General features: G+C 42.1%; 1 protein-coding gene across 1 annotated transcript; it reads right to left on the bottom strand.

Moving 5' to 3' along the window:
- Window positions 1–222: 222 nt before the first annotated feature.
- On the bottom strand, window positions 223–27,029 carry LOC115369734 (extracellular calcium-sensing receptor-like). The gene is made up of 18 exons (XM_030066400.1): window positions 27,024–27,029; window positions 25,824–25,889; window positions 25,527–25,724; window positions 13,496–13,665; window positions 12,958–13,252; window positions 12,782–12,868; window positions 12,397–12,666; window positions 11,761–11,967; window positions 11,378–11,653; window positions 10,741–10,968; window positions 10,543–10,666; window positions 10,260–10,453; window positions 3,513–3,599; window positions 2,521–2,727; window positions 2,136–2,411; window positions 1,486–1,713; window positions 1,245–1,368; window positions 223–1,154 (listed from the first exon to the last, which is right to left on the bottom strand). The coding sequence occupies exons 1-18, from the start codon at window positions 27,027–27,029 to the stop codon at window positions 223–225; spliced, it is 3,975 nt and encodes a 1,324-aa protein (XP_029922260.1).
- Window positions 27,030–27,489: the final 460 nt, after the last annotated feature.

Below are 27,489 nucleotides of genomic sequence, written 5' to 3'. Positions count from 1 at the left end.
TTATAAGGGTGTGTTAGCATTTGGATGTATGATTTAAAATGCACAGTATTTGTTTTCCAAAGCAGAGTAGTGATCCTAATGCAAACCACTTTCAAAAACATAGTGGAAACTTGTTTCTGTGTTACTCAACATTACTCCTGAAATCTGTATTAGCTATGTTGTATAATTCAATTTGTGTTGTAAGATATGAGTGATGTTGTGTGCTAGAAAATGTAGGGATTGTTACTGATATTCTGAAGTGTTGTACTTGCTGGGGCCTCGACCCATGATAGCTTTCTTGGTGTTCCTCTCAGGTCTCAGCAGGATTATATAACATTTTTGTCCAAACAGTGCCACCAAGAGGCCAAAGCTGGAAGCCAGGATGGCAAATACCTCCACAGCATCTGCATATTTTCCTGGGGAGTTGATATAAGCAGGGATAAAGGCAACCCACACAGCACAGAAGATCAGCATGCTGAACGTGATGAGCTTGGCCTCATTGAAGTTGTCTGGAAGATTCCTTGCCAGGAATGCTAGGAGGAAGCTGACGATAGCCAGAAAGCCAATATAGCCCAATAAGACTGCAAAACCAACCGTGGACCCTATGACACACTCATAGACTATCTTGTCACTGTGGTATTGTGTGTTTTTATGAGGAGCTGGTGAGGAAGAGACAAGCCAGGCTGTGCAGACTGCTGCCTGAATGGAAGTAAGAACCAAAACTGTCCCTCTTTGCTGCACAGCACCAAACCATTTGAGACTGGCTCCACCTCCAGGTTTAGAGGCCTTGAATACAGCCAACACCACCATGGTTTTCACCAGGATACATGAGACACACAGCACAAAGCTTATCCCAAATGCTGCATGTCTCAGCTGGCATGTCCATAACCTGGGATGGCCAATGAACAGCAGCGAGCACAGGAAGCATAGTTTGAGTGACAACAAGAGCTGGAAGCTCAGTTCTGAGTTGTTGGCACGTACTATGGGAGTGCTGCGATGGTAGATGAAGACTCCCAGCACAATGGTGCAGATAAGTGTGCCTAGCAATGAGGTGGTTGTCAAGCAAATACCCAGGGGCTCGTGGTAGGAGAGGAACTCTATTCTTTTGGGGATGCAGTAGTCACGCTGGGGGCTGGACCAGAAGTCCTCTGGACAGCTGATGCACTCCATGGAGTCTGACAGAAAAAGAGCAGGTAATGAAAAGAGATGCATGTGCACAGTCTATTATTAAAGATAAACTCTGCCTTGTAATAATAAATACCAACCAGTCTCATTGCTGATCTTTCCGTCAGAACAAGGGATGCAGTCAAAACAGCATACAGGTTCTCCTTTCCTTCTGGCAATGCGGGTGCCTGGTGGGCAGCTCTCACTGCACACTGACCGGGGCGGCTACAGGGAGAGGAACAATAGTCACCATCATTCTACATGCAATAATGTGACATGATCATGATGAGTTTTTTTTTCCCCAAATAACAACAAAACAGGTGGCTGAATGAGCAGAGTGACCTTTTTGGGTTCAAAATTCCAGAAGATCCTGTCTTCATCCAGTGTGAGCTCTTCACCTGTGGAGGCAGACTTCTTAACAACACCCACAGTCTGAACTGTTGTGCTCCCATCAGGGAGCCAGTGCCAGTTCATCACATCATAGATTGGTAAGGCATCACCATTCTCATCAAATGACACTTGATCACCAAATGCTGTGGTGAAGTTAATCCTTTCCAAGTAAAACACAAGCTAGACATGTTGGGTAGAAAAAGAAAAAAGAAAGAGAAAAAAAGAAAGATTATAAAAGTGTGAAAAACAAAACCTTTCATAGCATTCTGAACACAATAGCACCTAATTATGTTACATACTGCTCATATTTAAAGTATGAAAAACCTAATGAGCAAATTTTAAATATGAGCAAAACCTGCTCATATGATATTTAAAGTATGCAAAACTTAAGCATCACAAATAATACATATTTTATCCACACTGAAATCAAAATTTTTACAAACTTCTACAAACGCTGTTGTTTGTAAGTGGAGGAATAATTTTATCCTGCCAGTATGTATTTTAAGAAAACTAAAAAAACAAAACCAAACTCATGCCTACATACTTTGTATAATGTTTCCCTTTAGATAAGTGAACAGATGGAGGTTAAATTGATATCTCACCTGCCATGGCTGCAGTTTCTGTAAACTGGCACAGCTGTGCCCGCTGAAAGGCCCTCTGCCTGGCACACACTGCAACATGTCATCAAGGGCGTATGCCAGGGCATACACAGCCTTGTACACATTGTACTCTGGCCTGAGGTCTGACATATCCAAAAAGGTGGTCGCCACATTCTCCAGATCTTCCTGTCCAGTGCACAGTGCTCCCCCAGTATCCAACCACCCTGCTGGAGGTGGTGAGAATCGACACTGAAAGGTGTATTCCCAAAACTGCCTCACCTGGAGAAATTAATATATCAAGAGTAATGATAAGAAACCGTGAGCAAAATATAGACAGATCAATTCAAGAATAATGACAGTACGCATTTTATGTGATTTTATATCTTACTAAGTTATTGTTATAGTTGTTGTTAGGGTCACTGTCAGGACTTATTCTTAACAGGAAGTCCCTGAGTCCTGGTATCTCTCCTCGACGGATGGCAATACCCAGAGTGCCCCCCAGATATGGCATGAGGTTGGGTGTCTGCAGAACAGTGGCTGCTGTCCAGGCTTCACTGGCTATCCACTGCAGACCTGTCACATTCTGCTTTACCACCTGGGGGTTGAAATATGTCATATATATAAATCCAGACTTCAGCACTAATGTAGTACCATTAATGATTATGCAGTGCAGCATCTTGTGTTAGTCATATAAGCAGAAATAAATATAGCATATAGCATAATATACATCATTGAAAACTTAGCTTAGGCATACTTAGCTTAGGCAAAAAATCCTATTCATTGTTAAACCTTGTTTAAAAGTACAGTTTTCTATATTTTGATCAAATTTAATCCCAACCTCTTCCATCACGTGAATCATTTGGCTTTCATGTGCAAATCCAATGACCACACGAGCTGTGGATTCCTTCATCACATTGACAATCCTCCTAAGTTCAGCTGGGTCATTACTCCAGGGCAAAACCTCTAAATATGCCAGACAACCTCCACCAGACTGAGCCAGGTCAGACTGGAAGGATCGGGCAGCATGCAGTCCGTAGTCATCATCACTGATCAGCAGGCCCACCCAAGTCCACCCAAACCACTTCAGAATCTGGAGCATTGCACGAACCTTATCAGATAAGAGTGGAAAGATTAATACTAAAATTTCATTTTCTTTCAGTGGAAAATCTCCAATTTTCGCAGTTAACACCATGTAATTATTGTCCTTTTCCTATGTCATCTGAAACCATACAGCACCAATAATGATTTTAATCACTTTGTTTCTGATACATAAAGGAAAACCAGTTTGAATTAGTGCTGATTTCTTTACAAGCTAAGCTTGCTTGCTATGTTTAATTTCTGACAACAAATTTTTAAGATTTTGTTTTGCTAGAGGTTCACCTGGAAGGCATCACTTGGGATTGTTCTAAAGAAGGATGGAAACCGTTGCCGGTCACTCAGGCAGGAACATGTGGCAAAGTAACTCACCTGTATGAGACACAGACAATGTGCATCCAGAAATACAATAAATTTACTGATATATTTAAGTGATAAAAAGTTTTTGAAAGTTTTCAGCAATAAGTTACATACACTGCTATATACTTAAATATCAAATGTAATGAAAATCGAGTATATCAAGAAACACTCTCTGATAGTAACAGAAGGAAAACTTACCATTGGTACTCTGTACAAACCTAAGACAGCAGAGATGGCAATTGAACGGGTAGAGGAAGATTCACCCACAATCCCCAGCACTGGAGGGGGCCCTATACAGTTATTGTCCAATAGGAATTGATTGTCTTGACCACTTGACATTGATAGTGCACCACGAAATCCAACTCCAACTGTGGCACAGTTATCATACATACTGTATCCCAGAGTCACATTAGGTAGCAGGTTTGAGTTCCTGTTGATCTCATCAATAGTGAATGCCATGGTCTGGGCATGCCTGAATCCTAAAACATCAAAACTAACAAAAATGCCATATATTAGTGAGAAAACACCACATGATAGCAGTAATAAACTAGGCTATGGTGCTCCCATTTAAGCCAGATGATTAGCCATAATTCTAATGATACCAAGTACCAAGATACCAAGGATATTTAGTTGACTGAAAAAAGAAAAGAGAGACATATGAGTATGACCTATCCCACTCTATTTTTCTGCTGTATCTCTGAAGTACACTACTCACCCATGGCAGATAGGCTCCTGTGGCTCTGATGTGAAAGAAAGTTCAGGTAAAACAGAGAAGAAGTGGACTTCAAACAGTCCACCTAGAACCACATCTCCAGTTTTGTGGATCCCATTAACAAGAAACTGTTTCTGTACCTGACAGGTGGAGGAAACAGAGGAAGACACATTTGAGCAAAAGGAGGAAGAGAAAATTTGCAAGATCAAGACAATTCCCAAGATCACATCTATATTTGAAAATGCCATCATGACTGTTCTCCTGTGTTTACCTGTTTTCTCAGCCTCATCACTTAATTTAAAGGCAGTGCTATGTCACCCCCTTTCCCAACCTGCGTCATTGTTTAGTCTGTCATACCACCCATCAGGGCAGTGGCAGACATTGGGGCAGGGCCAAATATACATTGCATGTTAACAATAAAAAAAAAAAAAAAAAAAAAAAAAAAAAGATAAATTAAATTTACTTAACAGCACAATGTTTCTTTTTCACAAGTAGATTTCCACAGCACAGTTAATTGTTTTTTTTCACTGTTCTGAAAAGCACCAGCTGATAATCATTTGAAACACTGTGCAGTATAACACATGTGGCTCAATGTGGCCCTACTCAGACCACGAGTGTATCAAGAGAACTTAGACCCATTTAAAATGACCAAAATACCCAAAACCCCCAATACTGTGGGTGTCATTACCACACACTCACTGAGTTTAATAATGTCCACTAGGTGGTAGCAGCACATAAAACCATTCAGTGAGGCTCTGTCTTAATGCTTTTTTCTCTCTCTCTTTTCAGGTTATGGATCCACATTAACATTACTTAGCCAGCACCAAACAATCAAGCAAACAAACATTATTCATATAGACATTAGTCTGTTGTTCACACAATCCTGCACATAGAGTTATTTTTCCTGCATGTAACAATGCAAGGTGTTTAGGGGGAGCTTAGGGACAAACACATTCAGTAGAGATTGAAAGCCACAGCTAAAAAATTATAGACAGCAGAAGACATAGAAAATACTACCAGATAAACTGTAGGGTCTCCTCTCTCTGATGTTTAGCAAGCTGACGTACAATAGGAGGAGGACTGTATTTATATGAAAAGATATATAACCGAGTGAGTGCACACTCTCATCTGTGACAGATGTTACAGACACAATAATTTCCAAAAAGAAAAATACCTTCTTGAATTAGCTGAGTGAAGTAAGATAAAAGATCTCAAAAAGCAACACATCATGCTGCAATCTAAAGAAATTCAAGAACAGATGAGAAACAAAGTAATTGACATCTATCAGTCTGGAAAGAGTTCCAGAGCCACTTCTAAGGCTTTTTGACTCCAGTGAACCACAGTGAGAGCCATTATCCACAAATGGAGAAAACTTGGAACAGTGGTGAACCTTCCCAGGAGTGGCTGGCCTACCAAAAATACCCCAAGAGTGCATTGACGACTCATCCAAGAGGTCACAAAAGAAGCCAGAACAACATCTAAAGAACTACAGACCTCACTTGCCTCAGTGAAGGTCAGCAACTAACACAGCAATTCATGAAAATAATATCATACCAATGCCCTGTGATGGACTGGCGACCTGTCCAGGGTGTTTCCTTGCCTTCGCCCTATGTGCGCTGGGATAGGCTCCAGCACCCCCCCGCGACCCTAGTGAGGATAAGCGGTTTAGAAGATGAATGAATGAATGAATATCATACCAACAGTCAAACATGGTGGTGGTAGTGTGATGGTCTAGGGCTGCTTTGCTGCTTCAGGACCTGGACGACTTGCCATTATTGATGGAACCATGAATTCTGCTCTCCACCAGAAAATCCTGAAGGACAGTGTCCGGCCATCAGTTCATTACCTCAAACTCAAGCGCACTTGGGTTATGCAGCATGACAATGATCGAAAACACACCAGCAAGCCCAACTCTGAATGGCTTAAGAAAAAAAAACAAAAAACAAAAAACAAAATTAAGGTTTTGGAGTGGCCTAGTCAAAGTCCAGATTTAAATCAAATTCAGATACTGTGGCATGACCTTAAACAGGCCTTTCATGCTCAAAAACCCTCCTATTTGGCTGAATGTAAAAGACAGTGATGTAAAAGACTCATTGCCAGTTATCGCAAATGCTTGATTGCAGTTGTTGCCATCAAGGGTGGCACAACCAGTTATTAGGGTTAGGGGGGCAATTACTTTTTCACATAGGGCCAGGTAGGTTTAGATACCTTTTCTCCCTTAATAAATGAAATCATCATTTAAAAACTGTATTTTGTACTTACTCTGGTTGTCTTTGTCTAATATTAAAATTTGTTTGATCTGAAACATTTAAGTGTGACAAATGTGCAAAAAATAAGAAATCAGGAAGGGGGCAAATACTTTTTCACAGCACTGTACATGCAGTCCCTGCTGCCTGCCTATCACCTACTGGGGTGCTTGCTGTTCCTGCTGAGTTACTGGCAATAAATGATTTCATAAATAAATGAACAAACAAATAAATAAATACTTTCAGGTTGTCAATTTTTCATACCCAATGAATGGTTCTATTTTAAACAGTGTAGCAGTGCATGTTTCCTTCTTAACAGTAAAACTATTGAGAGGGAGTGCATTGACAGGAAAGTCACCAAAGTTAGTTATATATGCTAGCTAGCTAATGTTAGCTAACTAAATACAAGGAAATAAAGCAGCAAATTGAAGATGGCGTTCTTAGTTCCCTGCATAATTTACGTTTCCGTATTCGCAATTTCACCTTGTGTGAAGCCTCTCAGCCTTTGCTGAAAAGTTTGGCGGAGGATAGAAAGCCTCCAGAATCAGAGATCTAGAGACCACACCCCTAGCAAGACCTTTGGCTGAAAAGCTGGGTTTGGAAGCAGGTGGACCACCCTGTTCTCAACCTTAAAACCGGAGACATAAAGCACTCATTTCGCTCACACATTTGGCTGAACCAAAAGCCAAGAGGAAAGCTGTCTTCCAACAGAGAAGCTTAAGGTCAAGACTGGACAATGGCTCAAAAGGGTACAGACAAGGAGCTCTTAGAACCACCTTGAGGTCCCAGGAAGACAGTAGAGGCTTCCAGGATAGATGATTTTGTCCATCTCTCTTAAAAAATTGTACTGCCAGGGCATGAGCTTCCATGGACAAACCATCACACTAATCATAGGGACTGCTGCAAGGTAGCCCCTGATACTTAGCTCTACCCAATGCATGGGAAAGAGGTGCTGGAGGGGAGAAAGAATTACTGAGATGTGACTGGGGGTTCTCCCCCTTAGCATGACACCAGTCCCTAAACACCCTCCACTTGCTGCTGTACTGCAGCTGAGTGGAGGAGGCCCCCCTAACAGCAAAATATATCTGTACTGGATCAGGGCCAGACATAAGTCACAATTTGGTGCAGATCCACTAAACGTATCTGCACCTGTGTCTTTCTTCACAACGGCCCAATACCGGCACAGATTTGGATAATGGATCTGTAACAGATTTTGACCGGGCCTGGCCCAGTACAGTGGATAAAGCCATGATATGTAGTCTGTATCTGGCCCAGATCTGTGATCCATGCTTATGATATGTGGTTTGGATTTGAATTTGGCCCAGGTCTGTAATATGATATATGGTTTGGATCTGCCACATGGGAGGTCTGGGACAAAGCTGGTGCAGAGGCGTGGTGTGACTGCTACGCAGATCTGGCAACTTGAGGGTGGTGGATCCGTTCCGGAGTGTACTACTGTCTGGGCCGCGAAGCTTGCAAGGTGTGTGTTACCTCCCTGTCTAGACCAAGTGTGTGCAGACGCTGCCACTCAATGGCCACACATGAAGTTTAAGGGGGCTCTGGGTGCCATATGACAGGAAGATGCTGTGGATGGCTCTGCCATCCACAGTCCCTGCGGCCAATGTGACACCAACAAGAGTGCCTGGGCACACAATAAGCTCACCCTCCTGAGGAAAGCTAGCAGGAGAGGAAGTGCAGGGAATGCATACAGCTTCACGTAAGGCTCAGGGTGTCTGTCCCCAGCAGTCCTGGTAGTCCGTGCTTTGATGACCACAGAGGAGAGTGAGTGTTCAATTGTGTAGCAAAGAGGGCCACCTCCACCTGACCAAAGTGAGGCCATATCTGATCTACTATTTGTGATTTAAGCACCATAATCCGGAGTGGGGACCTCCCCTTGACAGCAAATCTGCCATTGCATTCTATGGCCCTGGAAGATAAAATAGGACAAACTGTTGGATTGTGCCCACAAGGGCAGCCATCACACCCCTGCAGGCAGGGACAGAGACTTCAACCTCCCCTGATGGCTGTTGTAAGACACCATGCCATGCTGCCTATCCTTATCATGACCTGCCTCTACAGTATATTTAGGTGGAAGTGTCTCAAAGCCAGGTGAACTGCCTCCATCTTGAGATTTACATGCAACCTGATCTCACAGAAATCCGTGAAATGAGCACGACCTCTTAACAACGCATTGCGTGCTCCTGGCACATAACCTGTTATAATTATGTGTGGCCACCACAGAAACAGCGTCCACTGAAAGTCAATTAGGATCCGTGTCGTATGGCCACCACGCAAACGCTGTCCACTGAAAGTCAATTTCATGTGGGTGGTAGTTCATAGATCCCGGAAGTGCAAATTTAATCAAAATAAAATAATAAAATAAAAAATAAAAAATCGCCAGTTTTCTAGACTAGGCCTACCATATTGACCCGCATAAAAGACGACCCTGATTTTAAGATGACCCCTCTTTTTCAAGACCATTTTTTGGAAAATAGGCTACTTTTTATATGGACAAAATCTTGTTTGAATAAAAAAGCCACCGGCCTGCATCAGGCGGGTCGGCCGCGGCACCGGCTGGTACCGCGCCCACCCGGTCAGGTCTGCGGGATCTGACAGGTGAGTGGTCAGTGCCGCGGTCGGCCCGCCTGGTGCCATGGTCGGTAGGAGTAGTATCTAACATGGAAGGGCTGTCTGGCTAGGAAGGACCACAGAGAGAGGTTTCCTCTCTCTTAACAATCTCCTCACACATGAAATCAACCACAAAATTAGGCCCACTATCAGTTACACTTTAACTAAAATAAACTGGTTATAGGCAAAAACAAGCAGTGATTGAGAGAGACTGAATTTTTCACCATCATTTTTGTAATACTTTATTTTTACATCTGGAGCACTGTTGTGTTATGTGCGTGAAAAAAAGAGTGATTGTATATAATCAAACATGTATATATGAACAGAGAAAAAAAGGAGAGTTAATGATGAGCTGACATACAGCTTTTATGTCTTACTGGTGCCTCGACCCATGATAGCTTTCTTGGTGTTCCTCTCAGGTCTCAGGAGGATTATAAAACACTTTGGTCCAAACAGTGCCACCAAGAGGCCAAGACTGGAGGCCATGATGGCAAATACCTCCACAGCATCTGCATATTTTCCTGGGGAGTTGATGTAAGCAGGGATAAAGGCTACCCACACAGCACAGAAGATCAGCATGCTGAATGTGATGAGCTTGGCCTCATTGAAGTTGTCTGGAAGATTCCTTGCCAGGAATGCTAGGAGGAAGCTGACGATAGCCAGAAAGCCAATATAGCCCAGTAAGACTGCAAAACCAACCGTGGACCCTATGACACACTCATAGACTATCTTGTCACTGTGGTATTGTGTGTTTTTATGAGGAGCTGGTGAGGAAGAGACAAGCCAGGCTGTGCAGATTGCTGCCTGAATGGAAGTAAGAACCAAAACTGTCCCTCTTTGCTGCACAGCACCAAACCATTTGAGACTGGCTCCACCTCCAGGTTTGGAGGCCTTGAATACAGCCAACACCACCATGGTTTTCACCAGAATACATGAGACACACAGCACAAAGCTGATCCCAAATGCTGCATGCCTCAGCTTGCATGTCCATAACCTGGGACGGCCAATGAACAGCAGCGAGCACAGGAAGCATAGTTTGAGTGACAACAAGAGCAGGAAGCTCAGTTCTGAGTTGTTGGCACGCACTATGGGAGTGGTGCGATGATAGATGAAGACTCCCAGCACAATGGTGCAGATGAGTGTGCCTAGTAATGAGGCAGTTGTCAAGCAGATACCCAAGGGCTCGTGGTAGGAGAGGAACTCTATTCTTTTGGGGATGCAGTGGTCACGCTGGGGGCTGGACCAGAAGTCCTCTGGACAACTGATGCACTCCATGGAGTCTGACAGAAAAAGAGCAGGTGATGAAAGCGATGCATGTAAACAGTCTATTATTAAAGATCAGCTCTGCCTTTTAATAATAAATACCAACCAGTCCCATTGCTGGACTTCCCATCAGAACAAGGGATGCAGTCAAAACAGCACACAGGTTCGCCTTTCCTTCTTGCAATGCGGGTGCCAGGTGGGCAGCTCTCACTGCACACTGACCGGGGCGGCTACAGGGAGAGGAACAATTATCACCACTATTCTACATATCTTTGATGTGACATAATCAGGATGAAGAAGTGACCTTTTTGGACTCAAAATTCCAGAAGATCCTGTCTTCATCCAGTGTGAGCTCTTCACCCATGGAGGCTGACTTCTTAACAACACCCACAGTCTGAACTGTTGTGCTCCCATCAGGGAGCCAGTGCCAGTTCATCACATCATAGATTGGTAAGGCATCACCATTCTCATCAAATGACACTTGATCACCAAATGCTGTGGTGAAGTTGATCCTTTCCAAGTAATACAAAAGCTGGACATGTTGGATAGAAAAAGAAAGAGAAATCACACAAACTGAGGAAATCTGTTGAATCTGTTGAAAAATTGAAAAGTTTTTAGCATCCTTAATACAGTGGTACTATCCTCTTTTATCTAGCTAGATACTGCCCCTATTTATGTGTAGTAAGTAAAGAATGCAAACCCAACATGACAAGTGATACATATTTTGATACATGCAGAAAACAAAACAAAACAAAAAATGCTCTACTTCTCTGTTCTTATGAAGCATATAAATAACAGTGAGGTGTTGCTGTCACACAGCAAGTGGAGGAATAATTTTATCCTACAAGTATGTATTTTACAAATACTAATCTCATATCTAGATATTTTGTATGTTACCCTTTAAATACCAAAAAAAGATGGAGGCTAAATTAATATCTCACCTGCCATGGCTGCAGTTTCTGTAAACTGGCACAGCTGTGCCCGCTGAAAGGCCCACTGCCAGGCACACACTGCAACATGTCATCAAGTGCGTATGCCAGGGCATACACAGCCTTGTACACATTGTACTCTGGCCTGAGGTCTGACATATCCAAAAAGGTGGTCGCCACATTCTCCAGATCTTCCTGTCCAGTGCACAGTGCTCCCCCAGTATCCAACCACCCTGCTGGAGGTGGTGAGAAATGACACTGAAAAGTGTGCTCCCAAAACTGCCTCACCTGGAGAAATTAATATATCATGAGTAATGATGAAAATATAAACAAATCATTTCAAGAATAATGACAATATGGTGACAATATGTGATTCTTGTGATTTTATATCTCACTATGTTATTGTTATAGTTGTTGTTAGGGTCACTGTCAGGACTTATTCTTAACAGGAAGTCCCTGAGTCCTGGTATCTCTCCTCGACGGATGGCAATACCCAGAGTGCCCCCCAGGTATGGCATGAGGTCGGGTGTCTGCATCCTAGTGGCTGCTGTCCAGGCTTCACTGGCTATCCACTGCAGACCTGTCACATTCTGCTTTACCACCTCGGGGTTGAAATATATCACATGTATAAATACAGACTTCAGTGGCACTAATGTAGTACTATTAATGATTATGACGTGCAATATCTTGTGTTTGTCATATAAGCAGAGGTAAGATTCCATGTTATACACATTGTTGAGAGCAAGCTCATGCATGTCAGTCCTAAGTGAAGTCTACATATTGTACCAAAGCTAACAACACTTTGAGCAATAGAAGTTCCACCATTAATGTAATCAAGAAAAACACAATTTCCTGTTGTCTCACTCCTATAACAGCCTGTTTAGGCAATAAGATGTGTGAATTATTCAGCTATTTACTTATTTGTAAGAAAGTTATTGAGACCAAAAATAATAATAAAAACAAATCCTATTCACTGTTTAACCTGGTTTAAAAGTGCAGTTTTCTATATTTTGATCTAATTTAATCCCGACCTCTTCCATCACATGAATCATTTGATTCTCATGTGCAAATCCAATGACCACACGAGCTGTGGATTTCTTCATCACATTCACAATCCTCCTATGTTCAGCTGGGTCATAACTCCAGGGCAAAACCTCTAAATATGCCAGACACCCTCCACCAGACTGAGCCAGGTCAGACTGGAGGGATCGGGCAGCATTGAGTCCATAGTCATTATCACTGATCAGCAGGCCCACCCAAGTCCAGCCGAACCGCTTCAGAATCTGGAGCATTGCACGAACCTTGTCAGATAAGAATGGAAACATTAATGCTCAAATTTTAATATTTGTTAAGGTGTTCCCAATCTGAGTTAATGTGAACATTTTTTTAATATCTGGTTTTGTTAATATGGTTCACCTGGAAGGCATCACTTGGGATCGTTCTAAAGAAGGATGGAAACCGTTGCCGGTCACTCAGGCAAGAACATGTGGCAAAATAACTCACCTGTATGAAACACAGACAATGTGCATCCCAAAATATGCTAAAATTACTGACAGTTTTACTGTGTTTATAGTAAGAGAGGGAAAACTTACCATTGGTACTCTGTACAAACCTAAGACAGCAGAGATTGCAATAGAACGGGTTGAGGAAGAATCACCCACAATCCCCAGCACAGGAGGGGGGGCTGTACAGTTATTGTCCAATAAGAATTGATCCCCTTGACCACTCATCATTGACAATACAGCACGAAATGCAACTCCAAGTATGGCACAGCTATCATACAAACTGTATCCAAGAGTCACATTAGGTAGAAGGTTTGAGTTCCTGTTGATCTCATCAATTGCAAAGGCCATGGTCTGGAACTGCCTGAATCCTAAAACATTAAAACTGACACAAAAATGTCACTGTACATTACTCAAAAATACACTATATGATAACAGTTTCATCACTGTTAGGCCATAGTACAACATCCTAGTTCCAGAAGAACCATAATTATAATGGTAAGAAATTCTATATGTAAATGTTGACAAGACACCAAGCACATTTAGTTGACTGGGGAAAAAACTGAAACATGAGAATGATCGATACCACTGTCTTCTTTCTGCTGTATCTCTGAAGTACACTACTCACCCATGGCAGATAGGTTCCTGTCGCTCTGATGTGAAAGAAAGTTCAGGTAAAACAGAGAAGAAGTGGACTGCGAACAATCCACCTAGAACCACATCTCCAGTTTTATGGATCCTATTAACATGAAACTGTCCCTGTAACTGACAGGAGGTGGAAAAAGAGGAAGACACATTTGAGCAAAAGGAGAAAGAGAAAATTTGCAAGATCAAGACCATGCACAAAATCACAGCTATATCTGAAAATGCCATCATGACTGTTCTCCTGTGTTTACCTGTTTTCTCAGCCTCATCACTTAATTTAAAGGCAGTGCTATGTCATCACCTTTCCCAACCTGCGTCAGTGTTTAATCTTTCACACCACCCATCAGGGCAGTGGCAGAGGTTTGGGCAGGGCCTCATGTACATTTCAAATTTGTTTTAATATATCGATGCAGGATAGATTAATGTGTGCACATAGCAGGCATAGTTATCTGTGTATATGTGTTTATATGTATTTCATAATAATGCAATGCAAAAATGTTTTCACAGATAAGTAAATTTGGACATTATAGTTGACAGACAACATGTATTCTTAGCAAAACATTTGTTTTCGCTGTTCTGAAAAACACCAGCTGAAAAGCATTTGTATTTGCAGAAACAATGTGCAGTGTAACCAATTCTCATTGTGGTCCTACTTAGAGCAAGAGAACTCAGACCCATTCAAAATTACCAAAATGCCCGGAAGTCCTTGGCCTGTGGACTTCATTACCATACACTTACTATGTTTAATAATGTCCACTAGGTGGTAGCAGCACACTTAGACTTTGAATGAGGCCCTATGTCTTTTAGTGTGCTTGCTTTAGTACAGCACACCTGTATTCTCTTCTTTGCTTCTTTATTTGTTTTCTTGGCTCAGCAAAACACACTAACACCTGTTCCACAGTAGGGGCAAGCGAGTCATAGTCACAAAAAAGGGAACCAGGCATCTTGCATGGTGAGAGTTCACTTATTATAGACACGTTTCCCAATCTTTTATATGACAAAAAATAATTGAGTACCTGTCCAAGGTGAATGACATTAATCCTGGAATTGGAAATCTTTGCAATTTCCACCTGCTCTCCTAAGAACTGTTCTACAAAGAACAGTTGTGTAGCCCAGTGTATCTAGGCGACATAAGTGCCACATAAGTCCCAGAGCGTGCTCTTTTGGGGTTAAGGGCCTTCCTGGGTGAACCACAGTTTACTGCTCTCTGTTGTGCATTCTGGAGGTAGATGGCTGATCACCTCTGGATAGTTGCTGGCCCACTGATGCAAATTAAATCCCCCTCTGCCAGCAGATGATGTAGCTTGTCACCTACTCTCTTAGCTTCTGCAACAACGGGTTGTTTTTGCAGCGAGTTATCCACTAAAAAAACAATGCTCCACTGCACTGTGCACGTCCTCAACAGGCACACCGTGATTCATGCGTTTAAGGCAAATGTCAGGCAGCCGGGAATGCATGTAATTCTAAATACCAACCACAGATAGACACTGGCATAATCCTTGTTTACATCTCGCCATATGAACCCCGAGGGAAGGCTGATCTTAAGATACGAGATGCACCTGATAGAACACCCCCTTTATGTCACTACTGAATGTCACTTCATATTCATAGAAGCAAAACATGACTCTCAGCAGGGCTGATCTTGATGTTGCACCAGGAAGGAGGTGTTCAGTTAGACTTTGGCTATTATATCTGAAAGAACGGCTAAAGACAATGTATCCTTTACATTTTGACTCACTATGTGGTGGAGGATATACTATCCTGCTAGTGACTAAAGGGGATAGAATCGAATCAGATATGAAGAGGAAGAGATTTCCTTCTTTCATCCTATTGTTTGACCTTACTAGAATTCTTTACAAGGCATTTTTCTGTTTTTTGCAGGTGGTAGACTATCATTCTGGGAGATTATGTTTTTTGTCCTGGGCCAGATTCAAACCCAGGCCACTGTGGTTAAGCCTTAGTATTACATGGCATGTGCTCTACACAGCAAGCCAATGGATCATCCCTTGTACAACATTCTTAACACTTGTGTATCCTCTCAATTGTGTAACAATTTCCTCACTCTTATACGGTAGCATATAAAGCTGGCACAACCTCTCAATAAAAGGTAGAGATGGAAAGGAGACAGACCAGCGAGATAAAACAGACAATGAAGAGGAGGACCAGAAGAGTCTTTGGCAAACTGTGTCCTTGTATTAGGGATAAGGTTTAAAAGTTTTCACCCAGTACACTCACCACGTAACTTCATTAAAGAACTCCATGACAGGGCATTGCACAAACCTTATCAGGTAAGAGTGGAAACATTAATGCTCAGACTAGAATTTTCTTTCGGGGACAATCTCCGATACAAGCACAGTATAGACACTGATAAAGTATGGCCTATCAGCTGTAGCATCTGTGACCATGCAGCTCTGTTAATGATACAAAACATGTGGCTCGTGATAGGCAATACGCAAATCTGTGCAGACTTCTATTTATTTTTATTTATTTAAAAGAAGCATGGAGACCAAGTGCCACTCACTCAGGCAGAAGGTGACAAAGTAACTCACCTGCATTAGACATAGGCAATGCGCATCCATACATATGATGATATAACTGAGAAATTTAACAAGCACGCGATTTAAATTTTACAAGCTCTTTCAGCCACAAATTATGCAATAAGCTCCTGATTTATGGACTGCAATATATTTCAATGTGAAATTCAATTAAAATCAAGCTTTGAGACTGTACACAGTGATATTGGGCTCAAAATAGATTTGAACTTTAACACATCAAGAAACACTTTCTGAGGGTAAAAGGGGGGAAACTTCCCACTGGTACCCTGTACAAACCTAATGCAGCGGCGATAGCAATGGAATGTGTAAATGAAGAATCACTCCCCCAGCACTGGACCCTAGTATTGTCCATCAGGAACTGCCTCACTCACACTCACCATTGGCAATGCAGCATGGAAAACTCCAGCTGTGGCACAGTAATCATACATACTGTATCCCAAAGAGACATCTGGTAGCAGGTTTGAGTTCGTGTTGATCTCATCAGTAGTAAAGATGATAGTCTGGAACTGCCTGAATCCTAAAACATTTATACTAACACAAAAACACATATAACAGCGATGAACTAGGCCATGGTGCTCTTACTTAAACTAAATGAGTAGCCATTATTACACTGGTAAAATACTTTATATGTATATTTTGCATGTTAGTATTAATATTTCATTGATACAGTAGTTTAAAGGCCCCATGGCCTGAAAAATGCAATTTTTGTTGTTTTTGCATGATAGGGAAGGTCTTGGGGCCACATAAATACTGTCCCATGCATTTCACCTATGATAAAAAGAGAAATGCACACAGCCTCTTTTCTTTAAACTGTCCCTGTAAAACGAACGGATTGCACTTCCTTGAAGTTATGTTGTCAGTGTCTTGTGTGACATCAGTGACTCCGCCCACAGCGCCTGCATCCCCAGGCAACCAGCTACCAAGCTAGCAAATTTAGCCAGTACCCCTCCGCTCCCAGGGCAACAAGTTCACAACATATTAACAAGATATTTACCAAAAATAACTTACCATTCTGAAACATCTTGTAATAAACAGATTTGAGGTGGTTCGGTTTCTCCTCCTGTCTGTGGTTCAGGATCGTACAGTCATATCTCAGGGTCCCGGTTTCACAGGTCCCGTAGGGTTTTGGTCCAAATTTGCTCGTCTGTTGGGCTCATTTCAGCACCAACTGTTTTGTCAATCCGACAAAATAAAATCAAGTCAAATTAAGCTTTATTGTGATTAAGCTACACATACAGCAGTAGTGCACACACAATGAGATAGCGTTTCTCACTTGGGATCCCCGAGTGATGGGTAAAATCAGCAGTTTAAAAGTCTATCAGCTTTCTGGAGGAAGCTGTTGCGCATTCTGGTGGTTTTGCTTTTCATGCTTCTGAACCATTTGCCTGCAATTCAAAGTATTTGAAAATTAGAACATTAGAGAGCAAGAGCGACGGTACTGCTGGTCTGGAGGGGTTAGCTTTTGGCCTAGCGTGGATCCCGGCTCTCTTCCCCCTCCTTTGTTTACATTTGCATCGCCTGCGCTTCCTCCTCTCCCTGGTGAATGCCGGTGTAGACACAGGTAAAATCCCGTGCTGGCGTAGTATGTCCACATCAAAGCAGAGTGCCTCATTTCTTGCAGCATGCTTTACCCTGATGTTTAGTAAAGTCTCTTGGCTGTAGGTTATGCAACCTGAGCGTCTGGGTTAAGCAAAACATTTAAAACATTCACTCTCGCTGATCCCCTGGAGGGGCCGCTACGTCCATGCGCGCCGCCATCACAATAGCAATACAATGCCAGCTTCGTCTGTGGTTCGGGATTGGAGTTGGGTTGTATAACATCACGCTCAGCAGTAGCCATGACAATCTTTCATAAGATGATAACTTGCCTGACTTTTCAAATAGTTACTGTATCTCGTTGGCTCTGTTCGGACGTCGGTTGATTGGTCCGACCATATGTCACTCAGAAAACAGTCAGCCAATCAGTGGAGAGTGGCTGATTCTTTCTTCTGATTGGCTAAACGAACCGTGCTGCCAGAGCTCCGGGACAAAGGCAAGAGAGAGGAGCTGTAAAACTATATTTAGCAGACCACAGGTATTCAAAACCACAAATACATCATGCTAGGGATATCAGCAGTTAAAATAAAACCCTGGAAAAGTGTACACCATGGGTCCGTTAAAGCATAACAAGGCCTGGCTCCTGCTTACTTTTCTGATACTTTTCCCTTAGGAGACAGAGCACAGCCTACAGCCCTTGGGCACGCCCCTACTGATTGTTGTTAAATGATGGCTCATTACAAAAAGATGCAATGAACCAGTTTTGTAACTTTCTGTCCAAACATTTCACACTAGCAAAATCAGAATCACATTCTTAATCATTTCTGCAAACCTATATTCATCTTCTCTTTTCATTTTCCTTTTCTTAAATCTTATGGAGGATAACTTGCTTGTTGTATTTTTTCTTTTCTGTCTCTCTGCTTGAGTGTTGATTTGACCTTGTCTATGTCAAGAAACAGGCAAAAGAACAAAGTTTATGATATTATAACCCTAGTTCTATAAGTAAAGGTAAAGCCCTCTATTGAACTCTTTAGGTAATAATCTCCTCCAATCACACGCACAGACTAGCTCACTAAAATTTGCTTAAATGCAGTCATCAAATCAGGGACAGCCTGCCTAGTGTCTGCATTGTATTAATAGTTCCATTTATAGTTAATAGTTAATAATTCCATCCATAACCCTCCTCAGTGGGCAGCATCTGAAGGCAGGGTCCGAAGGTAGTGAGTAACACATACATGCTTGTAGAGCATGGGTTATAATATCATAACCTTCTTCTATCCCACACAGGCTCCACCCTCTACTGGACTCTTTGGATATAATAGGTGGCGCTTGATGAATGTACACCATGACATGACATAGCCATCAAGCAACAGCCTCACTGAGATCTGATGGACTAAAATAAACACCATGGCCCTCTCATGTATCAAGAAAGCCACTTGAGCTGAAAATCAGAGGCCCCCGTCCATTAGGGCAGGGTGGGATGGTGTGTGTAGCCAACAGGGTTAAGGTGATACCTAGACACCCTGCGCCCCTCAGCTCCCGTCTCATCGGAGTACGGAATTGTGGGTGATGCCCAAGTCAGTCTAATAGTAGACTCCCACAAGTCCCACCTCTCACAAGTCCTGTGTTGCTGTAGCGGGCACTGACCCAGTGAAAGATCCTGAAATGTCCAAGAGATAGAATCATATGAACAGTCGTGGACAGTCATGGTCCATGATGCTGCCTTGAATATCTCCTTTACTCTCATCCCACTAAAGACTTATTGTTTATGTAGTATGCTAACAAGCTAGCACTCGGTTAGTATGCTTCGGTTAACAATAATTAATTGATAGACCCATTTATGTTGCAGTGAACATTGTATATTTTATGAGTAATTTTTCCTATCAGAATAAGAGTTTGTAGTAACAGCGATGAACTAGGCCACAAACTTTGAGTTTGTAGCTATTCTGACCATTTTTGGCCATTTGTATTTTGTTTATTTAATTGTTTGATATTTATTCTCTACGAGAATCCATTGTATAGGACTAATTTAAGTTTTGTATTTATTTATTTGTATTCAGTTCTCACGACATTGGAAAGAAAGTAGATGCCTATTAAAACCCAAGAACGCCTTGTGTCTGTGATAATCAGTGAGATAGCCAGTGAGAACTCAACCTGCCGACACCAGGTGATATGACGATAGCAACCATTCCACCTACTGGCCGATGGAGTGTCAAGCAACTTCCTCAACATTCAAGTGTGACAACAAACAGATAAGACTGTGCATACACAAGTAACCTAAGCAAATGGACTTCAAGAGCATTGACTGGTTAAACCAAAGAAGACACATTTAAAACAAGTTAAATGTTTTAAATATTACAAATATTCTATAATGCAATATTACAAATATTATATAATACAAATATTACACTTAAGTCTAAGTGTAATATTTAAGGGAACTATCCACTAGTTATCTATGTATCCACTAATTATCAATTTGTGTAAACTATATTTAAAATGTGTAAAGCATGTTTAAAGGGACTAACAAACATAAGTATTTCTGATATAATTGCTGAGTGTTAAAGAAAATGTTTAGTGTGACAAATTTAGAATACATTGTAAGTAAAATAATTTCATTTGTGTTGTGCAAGGGTGTTTAAGGCACTAAGGGCTCTATCTTTCACACTGCGCTATCCGTTGCCACTACCCGCTACCCGTGAATTACGCATTTAGCAACTTCCACTATCCCTAAACGGTATCTTGCGGCCACACTACCCGCTATACATTATGCCGACTCCGTTATTTGCACCTGGAGGTGTGCCTGTGGGCATGTTTATGCGCTTTCCCTACAATTGCTATCTTGACCACACACGTTAGGGAAAGCGGATAGCGGGTCCTCAGAACCACCCGCTATCCCATTTCGGCTTTAACAAGAGTGAGCCCAGGCGGGTTCAATATGTGTCCACTTGGACACATGTGGACGTGGACATATAGCTCCACCTCCCGAATTAACTCGCCTATAAAAAGCCACCTTGCTTTAGCCTCAGTTGAACCCCTGAGAAAATGGCAGAGATAGTACTAAATTGCGACCTTCCTCTCTCCATCATGGGTTTCGGTTTGCGGATTTGGGATAGTGCAGCCTACTCTTAAAGGCAATGGCACCTGGCACACTAATTGGTTTAACTGGTGTAATGTCCAAACCACGCCTATGCATAATATAATGGGTAGTGCAAGTGTTTTAGGAATAACGGCAGGTGTGCAAGATAGCAACTTTTACGGGGAACGCCTCTTACGCAATGCTAAATCCCCAAATAACGGGTTTAGGGACTCTGACGCAAGATAGGGCCCTAACACCAAGTTACTATAAATATAGTTGGTTTAATCTAAAGGTCAATTAAGATAAATAAATTGCAGCTATATTGTAATTGCAATTTGCATCATCTGAAAGCAAGAATTAGGCAGTTTGTTGCTTAAATTAGTTTCATTTGTATTAAGTTGCAAGCAACTCAATAAGAAGTAATTGAAGCTTGATTAAGATAATACTAAAATGGCTGCACATGGAGCTAATCCAGAAAATCCAGAAAACCTAAGCACTTATGGTAATACGTTAGAGGCACAGTTGCAGTCTAAAAATCTTGATGAAGAGCATTTAGACAACGGCCTTAGACAAGAGATTGAAGCAGATGAAAATGAAACTGCTACAAGAGCATTACGCAAAAGTCAGAGAACTGAGCGAAAAAGGCAAAATTCTCCAGAAGAGCAAAATAAAAAAGCTCCAGCGTCGCTTCACAATTGCATATGAAAAATGGAAGGTTCTTGCAAAGGAAGCTAAAGAAGCATTTGAAGGACCTTTCTCCAGAGACACCATACAAGACCTCATGAATAAGATAGGCAATTCTTCAATAAATGTGAGCCAAGCTTATGATGATCTACACCGAGACAAGTTGCTTGATGGAGATATTTGCCGCCAAGTAGACACTTATTATGCAGTCTCAAATCAAATCTTGGAATATGCATGTACACATCTGGAAGAGAAAGATGAAGCCAACATTTCTGATGAACAAGCCAAATGGAAAGACACTGGCTCGATGCTCTCATCTGCAACATCATAAGGGTCCACAAGCAGCTCAAGTAAGAAATCAACCCGCTCCAGCCTGTCATCAGCAGCAAAAAGACAAGAAGCTGCAGCAGAGCTAGTTGCAACTCGGGCTACTATGGAGGTGGCGCAAATACTCCACCGTTCCTCCTACCGGTGCAAGGGAGGATGTTCATATGGTCAATGTGCTTGTTAGCTGCTATGTTCTATGTACCTTTTTTTCATTTTTATTTATTTATTTTTTAACCTTGTTTTTAACTAACTAACTAATATGCATGCTTTTGTGCTTTCTAATTTGGCTTCTCTTTCTCTAGCTCTTGCCTATTTAACATCAAGGCCCAAGGACTACAGTTGAAAATTAGCTTTGGCTAACACTGACACGTTTACAGCTGTTGCAGATGTTAATTAATGTGTACTGTCCCTGTTCAAATAAAGTCTAAATAAAATAAATAAAATAAGGCGTGGAGTGGGTTTGACACAGCCGATTCACTTTAAACCAATCAAATGAGCCCCTGTTCTCGCCTTTAAAATGTGCTGCGTGAAGGCAGAATTTATCTCCATATCGACTGTCCTGTCACAACTAATGTCAGATCAAAGGATCTTGGCACCGTTTGTGCTGATTGTGAGGTTTTGGTGACGTGTGTGCACCATCAATTCCCAAAGAGGAATGTGCTGAAACAGTAAGAAACCATGACTTGTCCCTGGGTGAGCTCCAGATGGAGAGAGCTTTAGGCATCAAATGGTGTGTCACCTCAGATGAATTCCACTTTAGAGTAGTTGTGGATGAACACCCGCTCTCCATAAGAGGAATCTTATCAACAGTGGCCTCCATCTACGATCCACTCAGTTTTGTGGCACCATGCATCCTAATCGGGAAGCAAATACTTCAGCAGATGTGCCAAGACAAGATCGGATGGGATGAACCACTGTCTGAAGATCTAAAGCTACAATAGGAGTCTTGGCTCCTGGACCTAAAGAACTTAGCTGATGTTAAGATCCAGCGATGCTACCTTCCAGAAGGTTTCAAGGAAATCCAGCGATACGAACTCCATCACTTTGCAGATGCAAGTGTCACAGGATATGGAGTATGTAGTTACCTGAAAGTGATCAGCACATCTGGACAAATCCACTGTTCTCTAGTTATGGTAGCTACAGGGAGAGGAAACATCATAACCATCATTCTACATGAAATAATGTGACATGATAATGATGAGTTTATTTTATTTATTTATTTATTTTTTTGTTAAATAAAAGCAAACAAAAAAGGTAGTTGTAAGAGCAGAGTGACCTTTTTGGGTTCAAGATTCCAGAAGATCCTGTCTTCATCCAGTGTGAGCTCTTCACCTGTGGAAGCTGACTTCTTAACAACACCCACAGTCTGAACCGTTGTGCTCCCAACAGGGAGCCAGTGCCAGTTCATCACATCATAGATAGGTAAGGCATTCTCATCAAATGCCACTTGGTCACCAAATGCTGTGGTGAAGTTGAGGAACTGCCTGTGATCTGGACTGATAGGAATGTGAAAATAAGCATTGTGAGAGCCCAGTGTTGTGAACCAATGATCTGTCCTTATGGCTTGAAACAGTGCCCTCAACTTGTGCATCCAAAAGGGAGCCACCAGGAACTCGTTTGAATGCCTCAAATCTAGTATTGAATGGAAACCCCCAGTCTGCTTGGGGACGAGGAAATTGCTGGGATCTCAAGGAAATTCAATCAGGTCAACTGGACTTCGTTATCTAGAAGACGTTTCACCCCTTATCCAAGTGGCTTCATTAGTTCTTGCTGTTCACTAGATCAGACTGGTAGTCTAACTAAGTGGTGGGGAGCTCAAGTATTTAACCTTAGTGGGTGTGTCACCCAAGGTCTCTGATGTTGATGGCTCGTTAGTGCTCGATTTACTTGTAACGACTGTCGCTACAACTCAATTTAAGTCCAGCTATAGGATTGTGGGCTGTGCTTGGGTCCACAGGACTTCTGGCTGTATTTTGCTTTGTGTTAGCTATCCTAGCCAACTGCTATAACTATCCTAACTACCTGACAGTTTTATTGAAGCTAAACTCATTACATATGTCATACTCATTACATATATCACATATCATACTTGGATGTCACTAAACTTCCTACTGTTAAACTCAGATAAAATTGAGCTGTTGGTAGTCGGCCCTCCCAGACATAGACACCATTTTGAACAGTTAACATTACTCCTCGACAACTGTGTGATTTCACAAAGTGTGGTAGCCAAAAATCTTGGTGTTAGTTTTGATCCCTGCTTATCCTTTGACAGGCACATTAAGGATATTACCAAGACTGCCTTTTTTCATTTATGTAATATAGCACAAATTCGGTCTTACCTGTCCTTAATTCATGCATTTGTTTCAGCCAGACTTGATTTCTGCAGTGTGCTGTTTTCAGGTCTGCCACAGGCAGCACCAAAAGTCTCCAGATGGTTCAAAATGCTGCTGCTGTTTACTGGACTAGGATAGCCTATAACAGCCCGATTTTCATGGAAATGATTTGAGGAAAAAGCAAAAGAAAAAATAGCCAATCTTTGTGAGCCCTAATGGAGGGTTTTCATGACGTGTCATGATGACGCGCTGTGGCTTATGGGAGCCCTGCGCTTGGTGGCTCTATGCCAGCTTCTTCACGTAGGGCTGTAATGAGGTGAGCTTGAGCCTCGGCGCACCAGAGGAACATTTCCACATCTTCAATAAACAGACATGAGACCACAACTTCGTTCATGCATGTGTTATTGAAAAACATATGTATCAGTAAAAAAGACAGAATAGCATCTCATGTTGAAGTTATTGAAATTCTCTCATTTATTTGGTGACCCAAAATAAATTCTCCTGCAAATCAAATCACACCTTGGCAGTTTTGAATTTTGGGGCTGGTCTGGATGCTAGACACTGTGGTGCTTTAACGGAAAAGTCCGACTGCGGATTCACTCTAAATTTGTAGCATGACGATGAGATAAGCGTTGTCTTGGGGAAAATACATGCTTTAACAACACGTTCTTTAAAGAGGGAGAAGCTCCGACTTTCCTCCATAGTGATTAGAGAAGAGCAGGAGCCCCGGATTCACTTAAGAAGTGGGGGGCCAAAAGTGCCGTGTTGTGTGTTCAGCTCATTCACACCCCTCACCTCATCCATGCCCCTATATTGCAACACTTACGGTATAAAAACATAAAAAGACGCTTTGCTCATTCCCGTTAACTCAGACACACATGCCCAAAATCCATCACGAAGATTGAGGTGTCTTTAAAATTAATGCTTAGGACTTGTTGTTTCAATGTATATCATGAATTAACGCGCAGTGAGGTCCGTGGCTGGGTGGGCAGGATCAGCCAGAGCTTAAATCGCATTTTACAACACGTAGATCTGACCAAGCAATCTGATTGGTCAATCAGACGTTTAGCATGTGCTCAATTGAAAAATACCTCATCACTGAAAATATTACTCCGCCTATATCTTATTGCCTGGGTCTGTGTGGTTTCCATGGCAACATGAAACGTTTCACTAAAACCTGCATCAAAAGCCGCTGTCAGCTTTGTCAGCCTGCATAATGGACTGTTTTGTTGTCAGTTCTGATTTATTTGGAGACCTAAGTTTAGATGAATGGCTGAACAAGGAAGACAAGACAGAAAAGAAAAAGGGGAGATACCCATGTACAGGCCCGGTATGGCCCGGTCAACGTCTTGGGCCATCAAATGTCTACAAGACTACCTGAAAAACACGGGCAAACAGCTGATTTTTTTCAACTGTAAAGAAAGAAGAGCTAAACAAGATCCTACGTGAATTTTATGGAGCTTTAATTTCTATCATAAAGAGGGTCAGCAGCACAGAAAGTACCTGCTGAGACAGATTCAGCAGCACGGACAGTTCCCGCAGAGGTGGATTCAGCACCAGGAACAGTACCTGCTGAGGCGGACTCAGCGCCACGGACAGCGCCTGCCGAGGCGGATTCAGCACCGCGGATGGCGCCCGCAGATGTGAATTGAGCACCACGAACAGTACCTGCTGAGGCGGATTCAGCACCACGGACAGCGCCTGCAGATGCGAATTCGGCACCAAGCACAGTACCTGCTGAGACAGATTCAGAACCATAGACAGTTCCACCTGAGGTGGATTCAGCACCACGGACAGTACCTGCAGATGCGAATTCAGTGCCACGGACAGTATCCGCTGAGGCAGAGTCTGCACCACGGACAGTACCTGGAAGATTTTCCATGGAGATGTGCGGGCTGTAACTTTGTTTTTGTTATTAATGTGTTAATGTTATCAGTTATTAAATAGCCTATTAATCGTTATTAATTTGTTTAGTCATTATGAGTTGCCTAGGCTATTGATTTAATTAATTTGTCAATTTGTTTGCATCTGTACATTGAAATGAACATTTAATAAATCAACACATCTGTGAAAACTGTCAGAGGTTAACTGATAACAGCCTGAAAAGGTGATTATATAACTCTGTTCAGCCTTAATGTGAGCGGTTACTGTCATTACTTTTGCTGCTTAGCCACATTAATCGGAGCTCAAGATAAATTGAAGTGACACACCCCCAGCTGAAATAAAACATCTACCAGTGAGTTTATGAAAAGATAGATGTTTGTTCTGGAGCCAACACTGGAAAGCAGTAGCCTGTATTTAAATATAACTGTTAATATAAGTTGGTTGTAGATAAAAATCAGCTGTGCTGGTGAGTCGCTGTCAAGGCACCTGTTAGCTTAAAAATGACTGAGAAGTCGGCAGAAATATAACTATCAGTCCATGAAAAAAATATTTTTTCCAGCAGATATTCTAGTTACAACATGACTGAGCTAGCAGAGCAGTTTTGTGTTGCCATGTGTGGTGTTTATTCAGTTTTGGGAAATAATAATGTCTAGAAAACATGATAAGCCCAAGTTGGCTGGCTGACAAGGACTAGTTAACGTCAGATCTCATGTATTTCCGCTGAAACGGAGAGAATGCTAGCAAAAAACTTTGATATTTTGAGATCGAAATGCCCAAAGTATGAATACATTTTGATTATACATTTTATTTTGTTTGTTATAGTTGTATAATCGCATTATTACACTCGAGGGTGTGTTTGGCCGTCATTATTGTTACTTCAGTGATGCTAACGGAACTCGTTCCTGGCCGCATCACTGTCGTGACAAAAACCCTCTCGTGTAATAATGCTTAATGGTACATGCATATAAAAAATATATATTAAGTAGAACTCAATATTAAAACCACTGCAAAGTCAATCAAGCTGCCGCTGTCAATAATGTAGTTATTGACATCGGTGGATTAGGCTACAGCACGCACACAATTACTGCCAATTAATTATCTGAGACATACATTCACCTGCATTTCTGCAGGATTTACAGCACAGGAGCTCCCAAAAACAATATCACAACATGAAATCAGCTGAATCTCAACAACACAGGACCTCCAGCTCCAGTGCAGTGATAAGACCAACAACAATTCATTATAAACACCGCCCGCTCGGATCACACACCATTAAATCTTCGAGCACAACTAAGTCTGAAAAGCCTAAAAAGCTACTGAGTCACTCACATACGAGCACAACGAGAGGGAGAGAGAGAGAGAGAGAGAGAGAGAGAGATCTCCCTGTTAACCTTTACCCTTTCGTTATGTGCACTGACGTGGAGCCTGTGCTGCCCAGGTTTGGTGCTTCAGCAAAGCCCTCGGCATGTTGTGCAGGTCTCAGTAAGCCTCTCTCAGCCAGACGCTGCTGCTACCCGCCGAGAAAAGGAGATGCAGAAAGCACAACAACTTGCTAGCTTGACTACATCCACACAACCCGGTC

The sequence above is a fragment of the Myripristis murdjan genome, chromosome 13 (genome assembly GCF_902150065.1).
Source record: "Myripristis murdjan chromosome 13, fMyrMur1.1, whole genome shotgun sequence".
In the NCBI taxonomy this organism is placed as follows: Eukaryota; Metazoa; Chordata; class Actinopteri; order Holocentriformes; family Holocentridae; genus Myripristis; species Myripristis murdjan.
The sequence above is the reverse complement of the archived record's forward strand: the minus strand, read 5'-3'. Positions and strand labels throughout refer to the sequence as shown.

Excerpts from the sequence above, each read along its gene's own strand:
- LOC115369734 (XM_030066400.1), bottom strand. Across the intron at positions 25,725-25,823 it reads CACTGAATTCGCATCTGCAG|GCGCTGTCCGTGGTGCTGAA; the intron begins GTACTGTCCGTG and ends TCGCATCTGCAG. Across the intron at positions 1,155-1,244 it reads AAAGATCAGCAATGAGACTG|ACTCCATGGAGTGCATCAGC; the intron begins GTTGGTATTTAT and ends TTTTTCTGTCAG.